The sequence below is a fragment of the Mobula hypostoma genome, chromosome 19 (genome assembly GCF_963921235.1).
Source record: "Mobula hypostoma chromosome 19, sMobHyp1.1, whole genome shotgun sequence".
Lineage (NCBI taxonomy): Eukaryota > Metazoa > Chordata > Chondrichthyes > Myliobatiformes > Myliobatidae > Mobula > Mobula hypostoma.
In genome coordinates, this window is record NC_086115.1 from 60,273,634 (window position 1) to 60,293,193 (window position 19,560).

The following is a 19,560-nucleotide window of genomic DNA, read 5'->3' on the forward strand; positions in this document are numbered from 1 at the left end:
CCTCCAGTTCCTCATCCAGGTCATTTATAAAAATCCTGAAGAGTAGGGGTCCCAGAACAGATTCCTGAGACACACCACTGGTGACAGATCTCCATGCAGAATAAGACCCATCTACAACCACTCTTTGCCTATTGGCAAGCCAGTTCTGGATCCACAAAGCAATGTCCCCTTGGATCCCATGCCTCCTTACTTTCTCAATAAGCCTTGCATGGGGTACCTTATCAAATGTCTTGCTGAAATCCATATACACTACATCTACTGCTCTACCTTCATCAATGTGTTTAGTCACATCCTCAAAAAATTCAATCAGGCTCCTAAGGCACAACCTGCCCTTGACAAAGCCATGCTGACTATTCCTAATCATATTATACCTCTCCAAATGTTCATAAATCCTGCCTCTCAGGATCTTCTCCATCAACTTACCAACCACTGTGGTAAGACTCACTGGCCTATAATTTCCTGGGCTATTTCTACTCCCTGTCCTGAATAAAGGAACAACATCTGCAACCCTCCAATCCTCCAAAACCTCTCTCATCCCCATTGATGATGCAAAGATCATCGCCAGAGGCTCAGCAATCTCTTCCCTCGCCTCCTACAGTAGCCTGGGGTACATCTCATCCGGTCCTGGCGACTTATCCAAATTGATGCTTTCCAAAAGCTCCAGCACATCCTCTTTCTTAATATCTACATGCTCAAGCTTTTCAGTCTGCTGCAAGTCATCACTACAATCACCAAGATCCTTTTTCATAGTGAATACTGAAGTAAAATATTCATTAAGTACCTCTGCTATTTCCTCCGGTTCCATACATACTTTCCCACTGTCACGTTTGATTGGTCCTATTCTTTCACGTCTTATCCTCTTGCTCTTCACATACATGTAGAATGCCTTGGAGTTTTCCTTAATCCTGCCTGCCAAGGCCTTCTCATGGCCCCTTTTGGCTCTCCTAATTTCCTTCTTAAGCTCCTTCCTATTAGCCTTATAATCTTCTAGATCTCCAACATTACTTAGCTCTCTGAACCTTTTGTAAGCTTTTCTTTTCTTCTTGACTAGATTTATTATAGCCTTTGTACACCACGGTTCCTGTACCCTACCATAACTTCCCTATCTCATTGGAACGCATCTATGCAGAACTCCACACAAATATCCCCTGAACATTTGCCACATTTCTTCCGTGCTTTTCCCTGAGAGCATCTATTTCCAATTTAAGCTTCCAATTTCCTGCCTGATAGTCTCGTAATTTCCCTTACTCCAATTAAACGCTTTTCTAACTTGTCTGTTCCTATCTCTCTCCAATGCTATTGTAATGGAGATAGAGTTATGATCACTATGTCCAAAATGCTCTCCCACTGAGAGATCTGACACCTGACCAGGTTCATTTCCCAATACCAGATCAAGTTCAGCCTCTCCTCTCATAGGCTTATCTACATATTGTGTTAGGAAACCTTCCTGAACACACCTAACAAACTCCACCCCATCTAAACCCCTTGCTCTAAGGAGATGCCAATTGATATTTAGGAAATTAAAATCTCCCATCACAACAACTCTGTTATTATTACACTTTTCCAGGATCTGTTTCCCTATCTGCTCCTCGATAAGACAAATATAAAGTGACTGGGTATTCAGGTGCAGACATTTCAGTTAAAGGAACATGTGTGGCAAAAGTATCACACAAAAGTATTGTGCACACACTGTCATTTGTGGTGGTGCCAAAGAATGTACAGTCAATACTGGGTCTATCTACCTGTGAGAGACTGAATTTGGTTAAAAGAGTATTAGTCCTGGACAGTGACACAGAGTCAGAATACAGTGACAGAATAGAATGGCTAGAAGTCATAAAGAAAGCTCCCAGCTCCATCCCTTTGTTACCAGCATCTGACAAAGCATTGCCACCAAAACCAGGAGTTGCAATTTTGTCCTCTGGAAGTAACGCACATGCATCAATGGGCTATGCATTCCATCACAATCTCACTCTGCAGGAGGACAGAGGCCAAACTTGCCGGTACAGTACAATACTGATCTGAAGCCAAGGAGTGACAAGAATCAGGATCCAATTGAAGAAGTGAAAGCACAAGTGAAGGAATTGAGAAGTTTTATTGAAATGATGAAGTCTCAGCATAAAAAAAGAGATCACACAGTTAATGAATGAATTAGATGAAGAAAAGAAGATTCGTATTTCATTACAAATGGAAGTGGAAGGAATTAAGAAAGCTGCAGTACTCGAAGAAGTACAACCCAGATCATACATGGTCCAAACAGAAGAAGGAGCAGTGTTAAGAAGAAATCGCAAAGACCTCAAGAAAGAGCTAACTTCAGAGTTTCAGTTAACTGATGCAGACCAGACAAAACATGGAAATAACAACAAAACACAAGAACTGTGTGAACCACTTAGAAGGTTCGTAAACCCCCAGAGAGACTGATAGAGACATGTTAAATTATGCATTTGCTTTGGTCAATGTTGCTAATTGTTTTTCTATTTAAGGAAAGGAAGATGTGGTGATATGACATGTCAGAACGTGATTGGAGAGAGCTCTGAGCATGCGCAGAAATGATAGAAAGATCTGGGAAGCATGGCGCTGTAAGACACATGTGGTTGTTGCTGTTAAATAAAAGTTCTATGTCTTCTAGAAGAGGTTTCTTTATTAGTAACCCACGGTACGTATTAATATAAAGAACACAACACACTGTATGTTTCGAAGTACGTGTGATAAATAAACTTAAATCGTGGTTTGGTTTTGTTGCTGTAAATGAAAGTTCTAATTCTTCCAGAATATGATTCTTTATTGTTACCCCATGGTACGTATTAATATAAAGAACACAACAGCAGGTGTAATGAAAAACTTATTTGCAGCAGCATCACAGACATGTCATCGTATACGGCACTGTGCAAAAGTCTTAGGCAGATGTGCAGTTTTTGTCAACGTGGAGTGGAGAGCGAGTTTGTAATTCTGACGGGAGCAAAGGATGTTGGGAATGGTGAGGGTGAAGCATCATGGGAGGGAGTGGGACAAATGGCAGAGAAGGAGTGCTAGGGGGTGGTTTGGGTGTAAACACACCCAACCCTGAGACACCAGGCAAGGTAATTTGATTCCAAACAATTGGTTTATTGATCATTATAGAATGTCTCTCTGGTGCTTCCTGTTCCCTCCACTCTCCCTTCCCCTTTTCCCAACCATGATTCCCCTCTCCCTGCCCCCTTCGCACTCTCAGTCCAAAATAGAGACCCAGTTCAGAATCAGGTTTATCATCACTCACATATGTCATGATTTTTTTTTTGTGGCTGCAGTACAGTACAATACACAATTCTGCAAAATTTTGTTTCCCAAAGGTTTCAGTTATTTTGCATATATATAGACACCTAAGACATTTGCACAGTACTGTATTTATCCTGTTCCTTCAAGCTGCTCACTATTTCCAAGTAACTTTCTGTTTCACTGCACTTGCTCAGATGCATTACCTCACACTTCCACACACTGATTCCATTATACCCGTAGCTCACCATATTTGGCCTCTTCCTCTTCTTCAGCCCATCACCCTCACTGGGGTAGAAGCTGTCTTGCCAGAGTCCTCAGTCTTTCAGTCATTCCCAGGTGTAGCCCATTAAATACACTTTCTCTCCCAGGGATAAGGTCTTTGGAGCTTCTGCTGGCATTTCTGGATCAGTGGATTTTTGCAGGATGTGGTTGCTAGCCCCATTCACAGCCTTCCTCCTTTTACAGTTGGACTTGGGACCAGCCGTGGCAGAGTTCACCAATTTGTGCATATACTATAATGAGTTAATTTGTCACTTTTCTGCCCAAATATCTCGATCATCTACATCCTTTTGCTTCCCAAGGATTTCAGTTATTTTGTGTTCAGTTCTGATTGACTCATTATAGGAAGAATCTGTGCCCCTTATTTTAGAAAAGATGTGCTAAAACTGGAGACGGTTCAAAGGAGGTTCATCAAAATGATTCCAGGATTGAATGTCTTGTTATATGAAGAATGTTTGATGGCTCTGGGCCTGTATTCACTAGAATTCAGAAGAATGAGGGGTGACCTAATTGAAACCTATTGAATGGTGAAAAGACGTGATAGAGGATTTGGAGAGGATGTTTCCCATAGTGGGGGAGCCTGAGACCAGAGGACACAGCCTCAGAATAAAGGGGTGGCCTTATAAAATGGAGATGAGGAGGAATTTCTTTAGCCAGAGAGTGGTGAATCTGTGGAATTCTTCGTCACAGGCAGCTGTGGAGGCCAAGCCTTTACATTTAAGGCAGAGGTTGATAGATTCTTGAATTGTCAGGGCATGAAGTGATATGGGTAGAAGGCAGGAGACTGGGGTTGAGAGGAAAATTGGATCAGCTGTGATGAAATAGCAGAGCAGACTCAATGGGTTAAATGACCTAATTCTGCTCCTATATCTTATGGTCTTATGGAAAGATGTGGAAGCATTAGAGAGGACACAAACTAAATTTAGCTGGATGCTACCTGGAAAAGGAGCATGACTAATGAGAACCAAATTAGAGTTTTCCTCTTCGGAGTGAAGGAGGATGACAATAGAGTTGATAGAGGCATACAAGAGAATGGACAGTCAGAGACTTCTTCCCAGGACAGAGGTGACTAATACGAGAGGGAATAGTTTAAGGTGATTGGAGAGAAGTGTAGGGGGGATGTGGAGGCACTCACATTTGGGACATTTAAGAGACTCTTGGATAGCCAAATGGATGAAAGAAAAGTGGAGAGCTATACAGGAGGAAAGCATTAGATTGATTTTAGAGGAGGTTAAAAGGTTAGCAGAACATCATGGGCTCAATGTCCTGTGTTTTGCTGCACGGTTCTTTGTTTTATGTTCTATTTTATGTCCTTGTAGTCAAAATGCATCTAATTTTTGTACAATCTTCCAACAGCTTTATCATATCCTCTATATTTAAGCCAAAAGTACAAGTGCATATTAGATTAGATTAGATTATGAGGACACTCAGTCCTCGTTTATTGTCATTTAGAAATGCATGCATTAAAAAATGATACAACGTTCCTCCAGAATGATATCACAAGAAACACAGGACAAACCAAGACTAAAACTGACAAAACCACATAATTATAACATATAGTTACAACAGTGCAAAGCAATACCGTAATTTGATAAAGAGCAGACCATGGGCACGGTTAAAAAAGTCTCAAAGTCCCGATAGCCCCATTATTTCATGCAGACAGTAGAAGGGAGAAACTCTCCCTGCCATGAACTTCCAAGCGCCGCAAACTTGCCGATGCAGCACCATTGGAAGCACCTGACCGCAGCAGACTCTGAGTCCGTCCGAAAACTTCGAGCCTCCGACCAGCCAGCCCTCCGACACCAAGCACCAAGCACCATCTCTGCTGAGCGCTTTGACCCCACCCCGGCCGCCCAGCAACAAGCAAAGCCGATGACTCGGGGCCTTCCCCTCTGGAGATTCTGGATCACACAGTAGCAGCGGCAGCGAAACAGGCATTTCAGAAGTTTCACCAGATGTTCTTCACACAGAGAGTGGTGAATCTGTGGAATTCTCTGCCACAGGAAACAGTTGAGGCCAGTTCATTGGCTATATTTAAGAGGGAGTTAGATATGGCCCTTGTGGCTAAAGGGATCAGTGGGTATGGAGGGAAGGCTGGGGCAGGGTTCTGAGTTGGATGATCAGCCATGATCATAATAAATGGCGGTGCAGGCTCGAAGGGCTGAATGGCCTACTCCTGCACCTATTTTCTATGTTTCTATGTTTCTATGTTTTCCTCCGTGCTCTCACGTCCGTCTCCATCAAATCAGGATTGTGCACGGCACCCTACTTGACAGATAACAGACATCACCACCGGAGTGGCTGCTGCGAGCTGCGTCGCGCCGCCATCTTCTCCTCCCGCCTTCCTGAACTCAAAACAAGAGAACAGGGCTATTTAACTGCAGAATCACCTCTCAACAACTCTTCCACTGAGCCAATTTTAGGTCTTGTTTTTCATTCTTTCAAAATCCGAGATAGTTGGTGGTGTTGTGGATAGTTTGGAGGGTTGTCAGAGGTTACAGCGGGACATCGATAGGATGCAGAACTCGGCTGAGAAGTGGCAGATGGAGTTGAACCCTGATAAGCGTGAAGTGGTTCATTTCAGTTGGTCAAATTTGAAGACAGAATATAATATTAATAGTAAGATTCTTGGCAGTGTGGAGGATCAGTGAGATCCTGGGGTCCATGTCCATAGGACACTCAAGCTAGTGTGTAGGTTGACAGTGTTGTTAAGAAGGCATACGGTGTGTTGGCATTCATCAACCGTGGGAATGAGTTCAAGAGCCGTGAGGTAATGTTACAGCTATATAAGACCTTAGTTAGACTCCACTTGGAGTACTGTGTTCAGTTCTGGTCACCTCATTACAAGAAGGATGTGGACGTTATAGAGAGAGTGCAGAGGAGATTTACAAGGGTGTTGCCCGGATTGGAGAGCATGCCTTATGAGAATAGGTTGAATGAACTTAGCCTTTTCTCCTTGGAGCGACGGGGGATGAGAGATGATCTGATAGAAGTGTACAAGATGGTGAGGGGCATTGATTGTGTCGATAGCCAAAGGCTTTTTCCCAGGGCTGAAATGGCTAACATGAGCGGGCATAATTTTAAGGTGCTTAGAAGCAGGTACAAGGGGGATGTCAGAGGTAAGTTTTTCCACACAGAGAGTGGTGAGTGCGTGAAATGCACTGTTAGTGAAGGTGGTAGAGGTGGATACAATAGGGTCTTTTATGCGACTCTTAGTAGGAGATTAGAAAAATAGAGGGCAGTGCGCTAGGGAAATTCTAGGCAGTCTCTAGAGCAGGTTACATGGTCGACACAACATTGTGGGCCGAAGAGCCTGTAATGTGCTAAAGATTTTCTATGTTTCTATGTTTTCTATGTTTATTGTCATTCTTCGATACACAAGTGTAAAGGAGAATAAAGCGATTATTACTCCGGATCTGATACAGCATTAAAAACACAATAATTATAAAGAACACAATAAAAGAAAACAAAAAACCCACAATAAATATAAAATTAATCCTATAAAACACCATGTACAAGTAACTGTTAGATACATAGTGGGATTGTAAGTACGTAAGGTGACACAGGTGATGTGTATGTAATGTTGGTGGGATGGGTTAATGGGTGGAAGTTTTGATTAGCTGGACATCTTGGGGGAAGGGACTGTTTTTGAGTCTCGTTGTCCTGACGAGGACACCGTGTACCCTCTTCCCTAATAGGAGTGGGACAAACCGTCCATAAGCAAGCTGGGTAAGATCCTTCATGATGTTGGCCCATTTGGCTTTGGTTTTTATGCCAGCCAGATAAGACTTAATCAAATCCCATGCTAAAATCCAAGTAGATTGCACCAAATACATCACCATATTAATCTTATCATCTCTTTGAAAAAATTCAATAATGAATCATGTGCAGCTTCCGCATACTGAATCTACAATGACCTTAATAAATCAATTTCTGTCTAGTTCAAGAGTTATATTGTCCTTCAGAATTAATTGCAGTAACTTGTTCACTATCAAAGTTTAGTTAACATACTTGATTTATTAATTTCTCTCATTCCAATCAATTTTTACAGGAGCACCATCGAGAGTGTCCTGACCAGCTGTACTGCTGAGAGTTTTTCTTTTCTTCCATCCATTAGAAATATTTATCAGGAATGCCGTATGCACTGGGTCCTGAGCATTGTCAATGATCCCTCCAACCCATTCAACAATCTCTTTGACCCCCTCCACCCTCAATCATCAGGCAGGACGTACCATACCATTAGGATGGGAAATAGCTTCTTCCCCCAGGCTGTAAGACTACTGAACTCCACGAGGAACCAGTAGTGTTATACTGTTTACTTTTTAACTTGTAAAGTACATGCACCTTATTATTTGTTAATTTATTTTTGTAATATTACTTTGTGTTATGTGTGTGCTTTATATGTACTGTGTTGTGTACCTGGATCCAGAGGAAAGTTGTTTCACTTGTGTAGAGTTGAATGATAATAAACTTGAACTTAAACTTTAGCAAAATGTTAGCAGTCCTAGAATTCTCTGTCACCAGTCTTACGGCAAAGAGCATTAAAATGGATCACCATGGTCTCCACAATTATACCCACAAAGGACATTTGACAGAATGAAACACGCGAGGCTGTGAATAAATTATAGCCCAACAAATTGGAGAATGTGCATTAACATGGAATGAAAAATGATTGTCATATGATTAGTGTTTAATGGCTCTGGGCCTGTACTTGCTGGAGTTTAGCAGAATGGGGGAGGGGTGGAATCTCAAAAGGCCTACATGGAGTGGATGTGAGGAAGCAGCTTTCTATATTGGGGGAGATGAGGACCAAAGGGCACAGCTTTAGAGCAGAGGGATATCCATTTAAAATAGAGAGGAGGCAGAATTTCTTTAGCCAAGGTGTGGTGAATCTGTGGAGGCCAAGTCTTTTAAAGTGGAGGTTAATAGGTTATTGATTGGTCAGGCTGACGAAGGTTACAGGGAGAAGGCGGGGAACAGGGTTGAGGGGGATAATAAATTAGCCATGATTAGCGGAGCAGACTCAATGGGCCAAATTGGAAAATTCTGCTGCTACGTCTTACATGGTCTTATGGAGAAAGCAGGTAGTAGGGATAAATTGGTCATTATCAGGTTGGAGGGATGTCTTTAGTTGGATAATGGGTGATAAGAAAATAGGTGGAAGGACATTTTGTACTGAGGATACTGTGATTAAACAAAAGAATATTGATGAAATAACTGATTTGGTAAACATCTGGCAAATGGAGTTTAATGTGGGGAGGTCTAAGGTCTCACAATTTAGTAAGATATAGTAACATGTGAATTGTTATCTAAGTAGAGTGAAGTTCAGAAACATCTAGATGTACTGTGTATTAAATTTAAAGTTCAAAGTAAATTTATTATCAAAGTACATGTATTTCACCATATTTAACCCTGAGATTTATTTTCTTGTGGGTATACTGAATATCTCCATGATAGAATAATAACCATTATAGAATCAATGTAAGACCATTTGTCTTTTGTTCAATCAGTGTGCAAAATACACCAAACTGTCCAAATACAAAAAAAGAAAGAATAATAAATAAATAAGCAATAGATAGTGAGAACATAATGTGAAGAGTTCTTGAAATTAAGTCAGTAGATTATGGGAACAGCTTAGTGACGGGGCAAGTAAAGTTACTCCCTTTGCTTCAGGAGCCTGATGATTGAGGGGATATGACTTTCTCTGAAGCTAGTGGTGTGAACCTGATGAGGATGTAATCACAAAAAGCTAGCAAGCAGTTCCAAAAAGTAATCAGAAGGAAAATGTATGTTGGCCTTATTGCAAAGAAATTGGAGTTTTCGAATAGAGGGTCCTGGTTCACTCTTCAAAGTGTTGGCAAGGCCACACCTGGAATACCCTGCATTATTTTGATTCCCTTACCTGAAGATGATACAGTAGCAATGGAGGCAGTCCATAAGAGATTCACCAGACTAATTCCTGGGATGAGAGGAGTCTTCAATCAAGAGAGATTAGTTGGTTGGTCCTATATTCAAAGTTCAGAAGATCAAAGTAAATTTATGACCAACCCGGAGGTTCGTTTTCTTGCAGGCATGCTCAATAAATCCATAATGGGATAATAACCATGAAAGAATCAATGAAAGACCGCACCAATTGGTTCTATTATGATTCCTTGGAGTTTAGCCAAGCGAAGAATGACCTTATTCAAACATAAGATCCCAAGAGGGTTTCACAGCCCAGATATTGAGGTGTTTTCACAAGTGTAAGGGCCCTGAACAAGGGGACATAGCTGTAAAATAATGGACCAGACACTTAAACCTGAAATGCTCAGATATTTCTTCTCAAAGGGTAGTCGTTTCTGAAATTTTCTGTTCTTCAGGTGGAGCCACTCATTGGACATAGTTATGGTGGCGACAGATAAGTATTTGAAATATTAAGGAATTGAGGACTATATGGAACTGACACTGTTGAGAAATTGAGACAAGCATAGAGCTTCCGGTAGGATGGCTGTGTGCTTGGTCGTAGCAGCCTCTCGGTGTGCAAAAAAGGTGCAAATGTTTGTCTTAAACATTTTCTGGTGAGCACAAAACCCTGTTGGACAACAGTAATACAAAATACCGCAGGTCTGGTTCATTGGCGAGACTAACAAGGGAACTACATGGCCTCGGTTGTTGCACGGACCAGGAGCTCATGCCACAGCGTTGCCTGTTTCAGCCACCTGTGGAGGAGGCACTAGAGGCAGCGTTGGAGAGAACAGAAGTGTGATGAGCTTGCTGGGCTCGGTGCTGGGTGGGAGACTGGTCCCTACAGGCTGGCTCTCCCTTCGGTGTTGCTCTCCAGTGTTCGCTCCCCGGATGACAACCTGGATTGCTCTTGTCTGCAGCTGATCCAGCACGAGATGAGGAACTGCTGCATGCTTATTCTTGCAGCAACATGGCTTCAGGACAACATCCCATGCACCATTAATCTTTAGGCTATGTCATTCGGGGACTTTGTGTCTGTATGTGCTATTGTAACTACCTGTGCTCTGCGTGACTAAATGCACTGTGTTTTGCACCTTGGCTTCAGAAGAACAGTGTTTCATTGAGTTGTATACATGAGAATGGTTGAATGACAATTAAAATCGTACTTGAACTTGACCAGCCAAGATCATATTTAAAAGACTCTTGCGCAGGTACATGGATGGGAAATGTTTAAAGGGATGGGGAAATGTGGGCAAATGGACATCTTGATCAGCATTGATAAGCTGAGCTGAAGGTCTTTTCCATGCTGTGTTACTCTATGCATCCATATTGACTGGCGGGCAGGCTTCAAGGTTCTGTTGACCTGCTCCTTCTCCTGTTTCCATAGTCTCTGGAATGCTTTACCTTCAAGAAGTTGTTCAAGTTCCCTCCTGTCAAATCACTTCTCAGTTTCATAAAAATGGCCTCATCTCAATTGTAGAACCTTTCGTCCTATTTAATGTTTGTACATTTTCATCATTATGGTAAATCTGTTTCAGTGTCGGGCCGAACTGGAAAAGTCAGGCATGTGTCAAATTGAGGTGGTGGGCCCAGGCCTGGGCCCGAGAGCATATTGAAGCAGCAAGACCTGGATCCATGAGTGAGAAATTACCTGAGCTTTGGAGAATTTAAGTGCAGGGGCCAGAGACGAAAGATGGGTCAGCTTAAATTGCTGCTGTGCAAGGTTTACTCATCTCTGCGCTGAACTGAGTCTGCGGCCTGCAACTAACGAGCTCCTGTAATGATAACCGGCTTTGTGGCTGTGGATTCACTTTCGTGAACTTCAGTTCGGAACATTATTTGCTTGCGTTTATTGTGTGCACGATTTGTTTTTTTTCTGACTATTGGGCGTTCAACGCTCTTTTTTAAATGGGTTCTATTGGGTTTCTTTGTTTTGCGTCTACCTGTAAGGAGACGAATCTCAAAGTTGTAAATAGGATACATACTGCAACGTATTTTGAAATTCTAATTATAATAACAATGACAAAAATGTTCTAATCTACCTGCTCATCTCCATTTCCTAAAACAATTCTTCAGTGTATCCCACTTCTTGATGAGCATGGTACTGTACTTACAGATTCGAATTATTCTCATTTACCTTACCCAGTTAATACGAGGATAATTGAACTCCCCTGTGAATACTAACCTGGTATTTTTACATGCCAAATCTTCCTGTAAATTTGCTCTTCACACTGTGGAAATATTTGCCTTTAATAGTTCAATTAATTAGACATATAATCCCTTCTCACTGATGACGATTCCCAGAGCTGAAAGTTGCTCTGCGAGTTTTCCAGCAATTTTTGTGCTTTTATTTCAGATTTCTGACAATTGCCTTTAAATACTTAATTCACCACAGAATTTGAATTTTAAACTGCAGAACACAGGGACACGATCGCTCTCCAAATCCCAAGCGAACCGCGTCTCCTGCCTTGGACTACAAGATCCAGAAGGCAATGCGGCCCGGTCTCGTTGATGACATCATGACCGTAGGCGGTCCTGTGGGCGGAGTCCGGGCAACATGGCGGGGAGCGCCTCGCGAATCGGGCTGGCCGAGAAGCTGCAGGGTCTCAACGGACTCTTTGCAATTCACAAAAAGAAAGGCCCTACTTCAGCAGACGTGCTAAATCTCCTGAAATCCAAGCTTTTGGAAGGTATACGCGGTTCAGTGAAGTCCTTGTTGTAAATTGTCAGTGTTGCCCCGGCCTCGAGTGATCGGCAGTGCAAAGGGGCAAAAGGAGCAGCTGCAGATGCTGCAAAACCTGAAGCGAAAACAGAAAGTACTGCTGGAACTCAGCAAGTCAGGCAGCATCTCTGGAGGCCAATAAACCTTTCGGGCCGGGACCCTGAAAATCCACTCCAAAGATGCTTCCTGTTGCCGAGTTCCCTCAGAATTTTGTGTGGGTTGGTCAAGATTTCCAGCATGTGCAGAATACCTTGGCTGATGGAAACAGAAAGTGCTGCGAAAGACTCAACAGGTCAGGCAGCATCTGTGGAGAAATGAATTGAGATAACGTTTCAGGTCGAAGGTTCTTAGAGAAACAGATTGAGTTTATGATTAGTTATTTAATAAATTTAGGAATTGGCTGGCTCTTGTTTTAATATTTTAGCTCTTAATGGGATGAGTTGCATACGTTTGTTGGTTCATTATGTGCTGTGTCGTATGACGTAGGTGATCATGGTCTTTGACCGCGAGTATTCTTGGCAAATGTTTCTGCAGAAGTGGTTTGCCGTTGCCTTCTTCTGGGCAGTGCCTTTACAAAAGTGGCCATTATCAATACTGTCAGTGGTCGCATAACTAGGACTTGTGATGTGCATCAGCTGTTCATAGGACCATCCACCACTTGCTCCTGTGGCTTCACGTGTCCCTGATTGGGGATGGGGTTGGGGGGGGCGGTGGGTTTGCTAGGCAGGTGCCACACCTTGCCCAAGGGTGACCTGCAGCAGGAAAGAAGTGCCATACACCTCCTTTGATAGCAACGACCCACCCAATGCATATGTTACTCTTTTCATTATAAGCAGTTTGCTTTATTTTAAATATATTGTGGAAGATATTGCATTGTGCCCCCGTGAAAGAGAATTGATATTTTAAAAATCGTTATTCATATTAATTTCTAAACTGGTGAAGACGTGTGGAAATCCACTGCATAATGTGACAGTGATTTGTGCAAACCAGAATGACCTCAGGTTGATTAGCGAGCTAATTTTCATCAAGTAACAACAACATCTACCTTTTGGTTTCAGTTGTTCAAATACTGAGTTTCATTGTATTAGTCATTATTGATATTGAAGATGTAAACGGGTAACTAATATTGCAAACAAGAGAAAATCTGCAGATGCTGGAAATCCAAGCCACACGCACAAAATGCTGGAGCAACTCAGCAGGCCAGGTAATAACTATGGAAAAAAGTACAGTCAATGTTTTGGGTCAAGACTATTTGGCAGGAATATTGCAACTTGTTTCATTCAAGCGCAATGTATTTCAGGTTAGTGGGAAACTAGGGCATAAAATAAATTGCTGGAAGAATTCAGCAGGTCATTGTGGCATCTGTCTAGGTAGAGGAATGGCTGAATGTTGCATTTTGAGACCCTGCATCAGGACTGAGAGTTTAAAGGGAAGATGACCAGTATATAGAAGTGAGAGGGAGAGATGAGACAGGCTGGTAGCTCACAGCTGGAGGCAGATAAGGATACTGTGTGTGTGGGGGGTGCAGATAATGGACATGGAGTGAGGTTGGCGGGGGTAGAGCTTGATGAGACAGGGACAGAGGCTAGCAGTGATAGGTAGAAACATAATAAAGGCTAGATTGAGCCAGGTTGTGGTGAGATAGGAAAGCTGATCTAGGGAGAAGAAACACATAGATACAAACTTTCTTACAGAGGATGTGGGAGTTCTGTTCCAGCAGTCTCTTGGGAAAAAATGTTTGTACAATCTTCCTGTTAGGCCACGGTAGCAAAGCAGTCAGCGTGGCGCTATTACAGCTCGGGGCGTCGTCTGTACATCCTCCCTGTGGGCTGTGAGGGGTTTTCCCTGGGTGATTCGGTTCCCTGCCACAGTCTAAAAACGTACTGGTCAGTAGGTCGATTGGTCATTGTAAATTAGCCTGTGATTAGGCCGGGATGAAATCAAGATTTGCTGGGCCAGAAGGGCCAGTTCCACGCTGCATCTCTAAAATAAAATCAATAAAAAATTTGAGGACTGAAAATAATGGGGGTGGGGTGGGGAGGAAAGAAAATAAATAAATAAACACTAAATTATCTTTTCATGTCACATTTCTTGCCATGTGTGCAGATGAAGCAGTTTTGCTATCTAGAAAAATCATGTTACAGAGCATTTTCCCCCTCTCTTCCCACTCATCCACCTCACCTTCAGTAGCAAGTGTCGCCTTTACTGGTTCAAAGTTCAGAATTTAAAGCTAATATATTATAAAAGTACAAATATATTACCTTGAGATTACTTTCCTTGTAGGCTTTTACAGAAAAAAGGAAATGCGATAGAATTTTACACAAAAAACTATACATAAACAAAACTGACAACCAACCAAGGAACACAAGAATGCAAGCTGCACAAATACATATACTACTGAGAAGTTGAGTTGGAAAGAGTCCTTGAAAGTGAGTCTGTTGGCTAACTTCCCTTTACACACTCAGTCCTCATGTAGGATCTCAATCCGAACATTGTCCCCTTTGCTCTTCGTCCCACTCAGCTCTTCCAGCACTTCATTTTTTGCTTCATAAAACATCTTTTATGAACTGAATACAGTGAATTCCAGTTATTTTGGCCCAATTAAGTGGCTGTCCCAATTAGCCGAAGTTTCAAGGGAATAGTTAAAAAGGTATAAAAATACAAACTGTCATTTAACCAAGTAACAAATTATGTATTTAAATGAAATACAGAGCAAATTAGAACACTACCAATGCTATTACAGTATTAGAAGACAGTGTATTAGTTCCTAATGGTTATCGACAGAGGAATTCATCCAGTGAATGCTGCCATGTTCTTCTGATTGGCTGTAAGTGAACAAAATCAGTGCAGGCACCTAGTGCAGATAATGGACTGCCTTCATACGATGCTTTTGATGATTGCATCCCCCAAATCTTAGTTTTCATTGTAACATTCAAATTGTAGATACCTTCAAATTCTTCATAGTTCTTACCTTGCTGATGTAGTGAAATTATTTCATTTTCACTTTTGGCCGATTTGGTCTTACTGCTTATTTTGCATCAATTATCAGTGACAAAAATCACTGCTTTTTGAACATTAGCACCCACAAGTGAGGCTATTTAAAGACTGTTCGCTCTAAACACAGTGTAGTATCTAATGGCCACATAAGTGCGCAGGACTGGTGATGAAAATGATTAGTGACAGTCTCCTGTCCCAATTAGGTGGCAGAGTATCCAAAATAAACGAAGGGAATCCCAGCATTTCTCTTGATTTGTTTTAGTTCTTGAGGGCTCTGAGGGTGTTGGGAAGAGGGAGTTCCAACAGGGGGCACATACAGTCGGGGTCAGGGTCAATGACTCCATTCTCCGCGAAGATTTGTCCCAAATAAGCACCTGATCTGATTACCCGAACTTGGAAGTGGAGTGGTGGGGCATATGTTTTCAAAGAATATGACAGAAAATTACATATAATTTTATTTATAATACTTCTGCAATCTTGTTAAATATAATTTGGCTACTTCACTTCCCAGTGTTACATCAATTCAGAAGTATTTAATTGGGTGTGAAATTTTTTGGAACAGAACAAAAGGATATGTAATTACATGTTCCTTTCTTCTTATTTGCTAAGTATTCTACTAGCGTAATGATGTATAAACACAAAAGAAACCCGAAATGAATGCAATGCTTTAGATTCCTGAAGACAAGGTAAATATTTATACCCTAGCCAATTTCTAATTTGAAATTATGTTTTTGGTGTGAAGTTGGAAAATTCGTGGCTCTGATTGAATTGATGTGGCTGAGGCAGTGTCTGTGAATGTTACAATAGACATTAATTGGCATGAAGTCTAAGGTTTGACTGGAAAAGATAATTTAGAGCAAATGTCATGATGACCTTCACACAGTGATTGACACTTGAATTGTTAAGGTAGTGAAAGTGAAGCCTTTAGAATTTTCAGCAATCTGTAAGCTGATAGGAGAGCTACTTATTTCATTCATTGATTGACCTAAAAAAGGTTGAAAAGAATTTTGGGATGTGCCTTATGTGGATGTCAGGAAGATGTGAGCAAGCTTGAGTGTGATGCATTTGCAGTTAACTGCTTTTTTGGTATTTCGTATTGCCATTGTGTCACAGAAATTGGAAGATGTGGAGAATGAGAGGCCATTGCCACATTATAATTAGAAGACCCTGCTGTCAGATTGTTACTGATTTCAGGTCAAGATGACAGTTGCCTTTGAGATTTCAGTGTTAGGATGTGACATGCCTTTCTTCCTTGAATCTCACCTTTTCAGATATGTATGTTTTAAAACTGTGTAGTAATGATTTTTTAAAAAGCTGTTCTTTAATGCAATAATGAAAAGTCTCACCTCTATATATGGTCTTTTCAGAAGACATAAACTATAGAATAACATTTGCATCAGAAAGCAAAACTTTTTTTATTCAACTATTTCCAAAAAAAATTAGTTTGAACAAACTACAAAATTGTTGAGATAGAAACAGAAAATGCTGGAAACACTGCACGGTAAGCTGAGTGATTTCCAATGTGGGCATTTAAAAAATTTCAATTTATTTCTTAGGTCATTATGTGCCGTGCCATATGATGTGGGTGATCATGGTCTTGGACAAGTTTTTCCACGGAAGTGGTTTATCATTGCCACCTTCTGCATAGTCTCTTTACAAGATGGGTGACACTACCCAGCCATTATCAATACCCTTCGGAGATTGTGTTCCTGGTGTCAGTGGTTGCATAACCAGGACTTGTGATATGCACCAGCTGCACGAACGACCACCTCCTATCCTACAAAGTTGTTAAAACTATCTATGGCATTTGTGAGTCATAATTTAATAAATCTTCAAAGTGCTGTATGGAGTTATGCAATCTGATATTTTAATTGTTCTGCATTAAACAGAAGCTGGCATTAAGCAACATCCAAAGAAAAGAAAGAAACAAGTTCTGAAAATGGGCCATGGAGGAACGCTTGATAGTGCAGCATCAGGAGTACTTGGTAAGAGGTGACTAATGTACTTAACAATGAAGGAAAGTGATCATTTTTGGTTGTTTTGATAGACTTTTGTTTAAGGTGTCATTGCTACGCATGGTCTTATCCTTGTGCTATTTTTTAAAATGCTGATGGATGTATCAGATGCATTACAATGAACTTTTTGCTGTCAATATTTGCTTGTTCCCTTGATCTTTATTCAGGCTTTAATAGCAAGCAGTATTCATGAGTGTTCTAGGATCCACCTCTTGATAAGACCAACCTGTTGTGCTGGCTGATTAACTCCCTTTACCTTTTTGAAGCCTCTGAACAACACATTCTGCAGATTTAAAATTTATGTAGATCTGGTTGGATAAGTGAGCAGGAAACATCTGGTTTATGTGTGTGTCCAAAATCAGTCATGTGCCAGTATGTTCTTACTGAAGTGCTGGTGAACCAGATCACTAGGTTAAGTGAAGTTACATTATAATTGGATAAAAATACTTGGTCTTCAGTCGTCACACATAAAAGTTGCTGGTGAACGCAGCAGGCCAGGCAGCATCTCTAGGAAGAGGTGCAGTCGACGTTTCAGGCCGAGACCCTTTGTGAGTCCTGACGAAGGGTCTCGGCCTGAAACGTCGACTGCACCTCTTCCTAGAGATGCTGCCTGGCCTGCTGCGTTCACCAGCAACTTTTATGGGTGTTGCTTGAATTTCCAGCATCTGCAGAATTCCTGTTGTTTGGTCTTCAGTCGTACTTGATTTGACATATTTTCTGCTTCTAAACAACTCTACACGATGATCTATAAAATGTTTGTAATTCTTTCAATTCCTGAAAAGTTAGTTCAGGGGCCATTCTTGTGCCTGAGAGTTCCTTATAGGTGAACTTGTGTAATGGGGAGACAGGGTAGCATTGTGCTCCTAGAAAATATTACGCAAGTTTTTTTTTGTTAATGTGAAACCATATCATCTGCATGCTTCAAGGAATGTGAGCTGAGAAAAGGTGTTTAATTTTTCACAAATTCTCTTGAGAGCAAATTTTTTTGGGTAGTGATTTGTGAATTCTGAAAGGGGGACCTTCCATTACCCAAAAGGCCAGAATACAGAGGTCACCTCTCTTCCAGGATTATCCCCATCACATTTTTCTCTATTGCAACACCATGATGAATTTTTGAAAACTGGTTTTGAAAACCTCAAGCTTAACTTTTCCTTGGAATTTAACTTTTCTTACTGAAAGGATCATCTGCATTGCCTGCTGCTTCTCAATCAATTTTTCCATAATTGAATCCTGAATTGCACACTGTAATCCAGGTGAGAGCCAGTTGGTGAGTTAGACACCAACAACACAACTGCCTTTGATTCATACTTCTGCTTTCTGGTAACTGCACTTGGGCCTTGGGGCTGATGATCATCCATTGTGGTCCTAGGATCTTTTCCCTGATCAGCATGCCACACCACACTTCCAGCCATTCCTGTTTCCATTTCAGATTTAGTTTCTTTTGTTTCGGTCTTTGCATGTCAATATTTACTGTTTTCCTTTATTATTTGACTATAGTGGTTGGAATTGGAAAAGGGACCAAAATGCTCAGTGGAATGTTGTCAGGCTCTAAGGTAGGTGCGAATATATGAAGGATACAGTTTGTTTCTGACTTCACTGAGTCTGTGGATTCAATATTTAATACCTTATAATATGTTCTCTGCAACACTAGTTTGTACATCAAGTGCATTTGGGTGTCCTGTTTAAAGAATCTATTTGTATTTAATTGTAAATGTATCAATTTAACTCACACTTTGATTAAACTTTGACATGAATGCATAACATTTATTGATGCTTCACTTAAATAGTTCATATTATAGAATTGTATGTTATTAAAAATAGATGAATATGTCTGTTTTTTGTTTCCTTGATAGCTCCTGTGGAGCGAGGGTTGCAGGTTAATGGATGGAGGAGCACTGGGGAGGGATTGGCAGACATGAGATGAGATCAGATCACGAAGGCTTTATTAGGTTGCACGATCCTTTCAGCAATGACTATCATTCAGTCTGGATGCCTCTTAAGGCTTGGTATTTTGGACATAATTTGTTTTCCTTGTCACATTCAATTTATCTTTGCTCTGTGCTATCAATCTAGTGGTGTTCACCTGTCCTTGCCACTGTCGTTTCCAATCCTTACAGAATGGCTGTAATTGCCATTGTATCATTTGCAGTTGATTATATTCCTCCACTTTCATTCATTTCTCATTCATTTTTCTGTTATCCCTTTCCCCATTTCTTCCTGAAAGCTATGCTGTAACTCATCTCTCCCAATCAAGCCCTGTGTCCTTTCACCTCATTAACCAAGTGTCAGCCTCGATATCTTCCCCTTGCATCCCTTATTATATGCAAACCTTTTCTTAGATAATCTTTATTC

General features: G+C 41.2%; 1 protein-coding gene across 1 annotated transcript in view; it reads left to right on the forward strand.

The window, feature by feature from the left end:
* Positions 1–12,021: 12,021 nt before the first annotated feature.
* The window catches only part of trub1 (TruB pseudouridine (psi) synthase family member 1), a 77,229-nt gene continuing 69,690 nt past the window's right edge, over positions 12,022–19,560 (forward strand). The window contains exons 1-3 of the mRNA XM_063072022.1: positions 12,022–12,164; positions 17,086–17,178; positions 18,706–18,761. Coding sequence (XP_062928092.1) covers positions 12,032–12,164; positions 17,086–17,178; positions 18,706–18,761 — 282 coding nt within the window. The 5' untranslated portion in view covers positions 12,022–12,031. The remainder of the gene's footprint in view (positions 12,165–17,085; positions 17,179–18,705; positions 18,762–19,560) is intronic.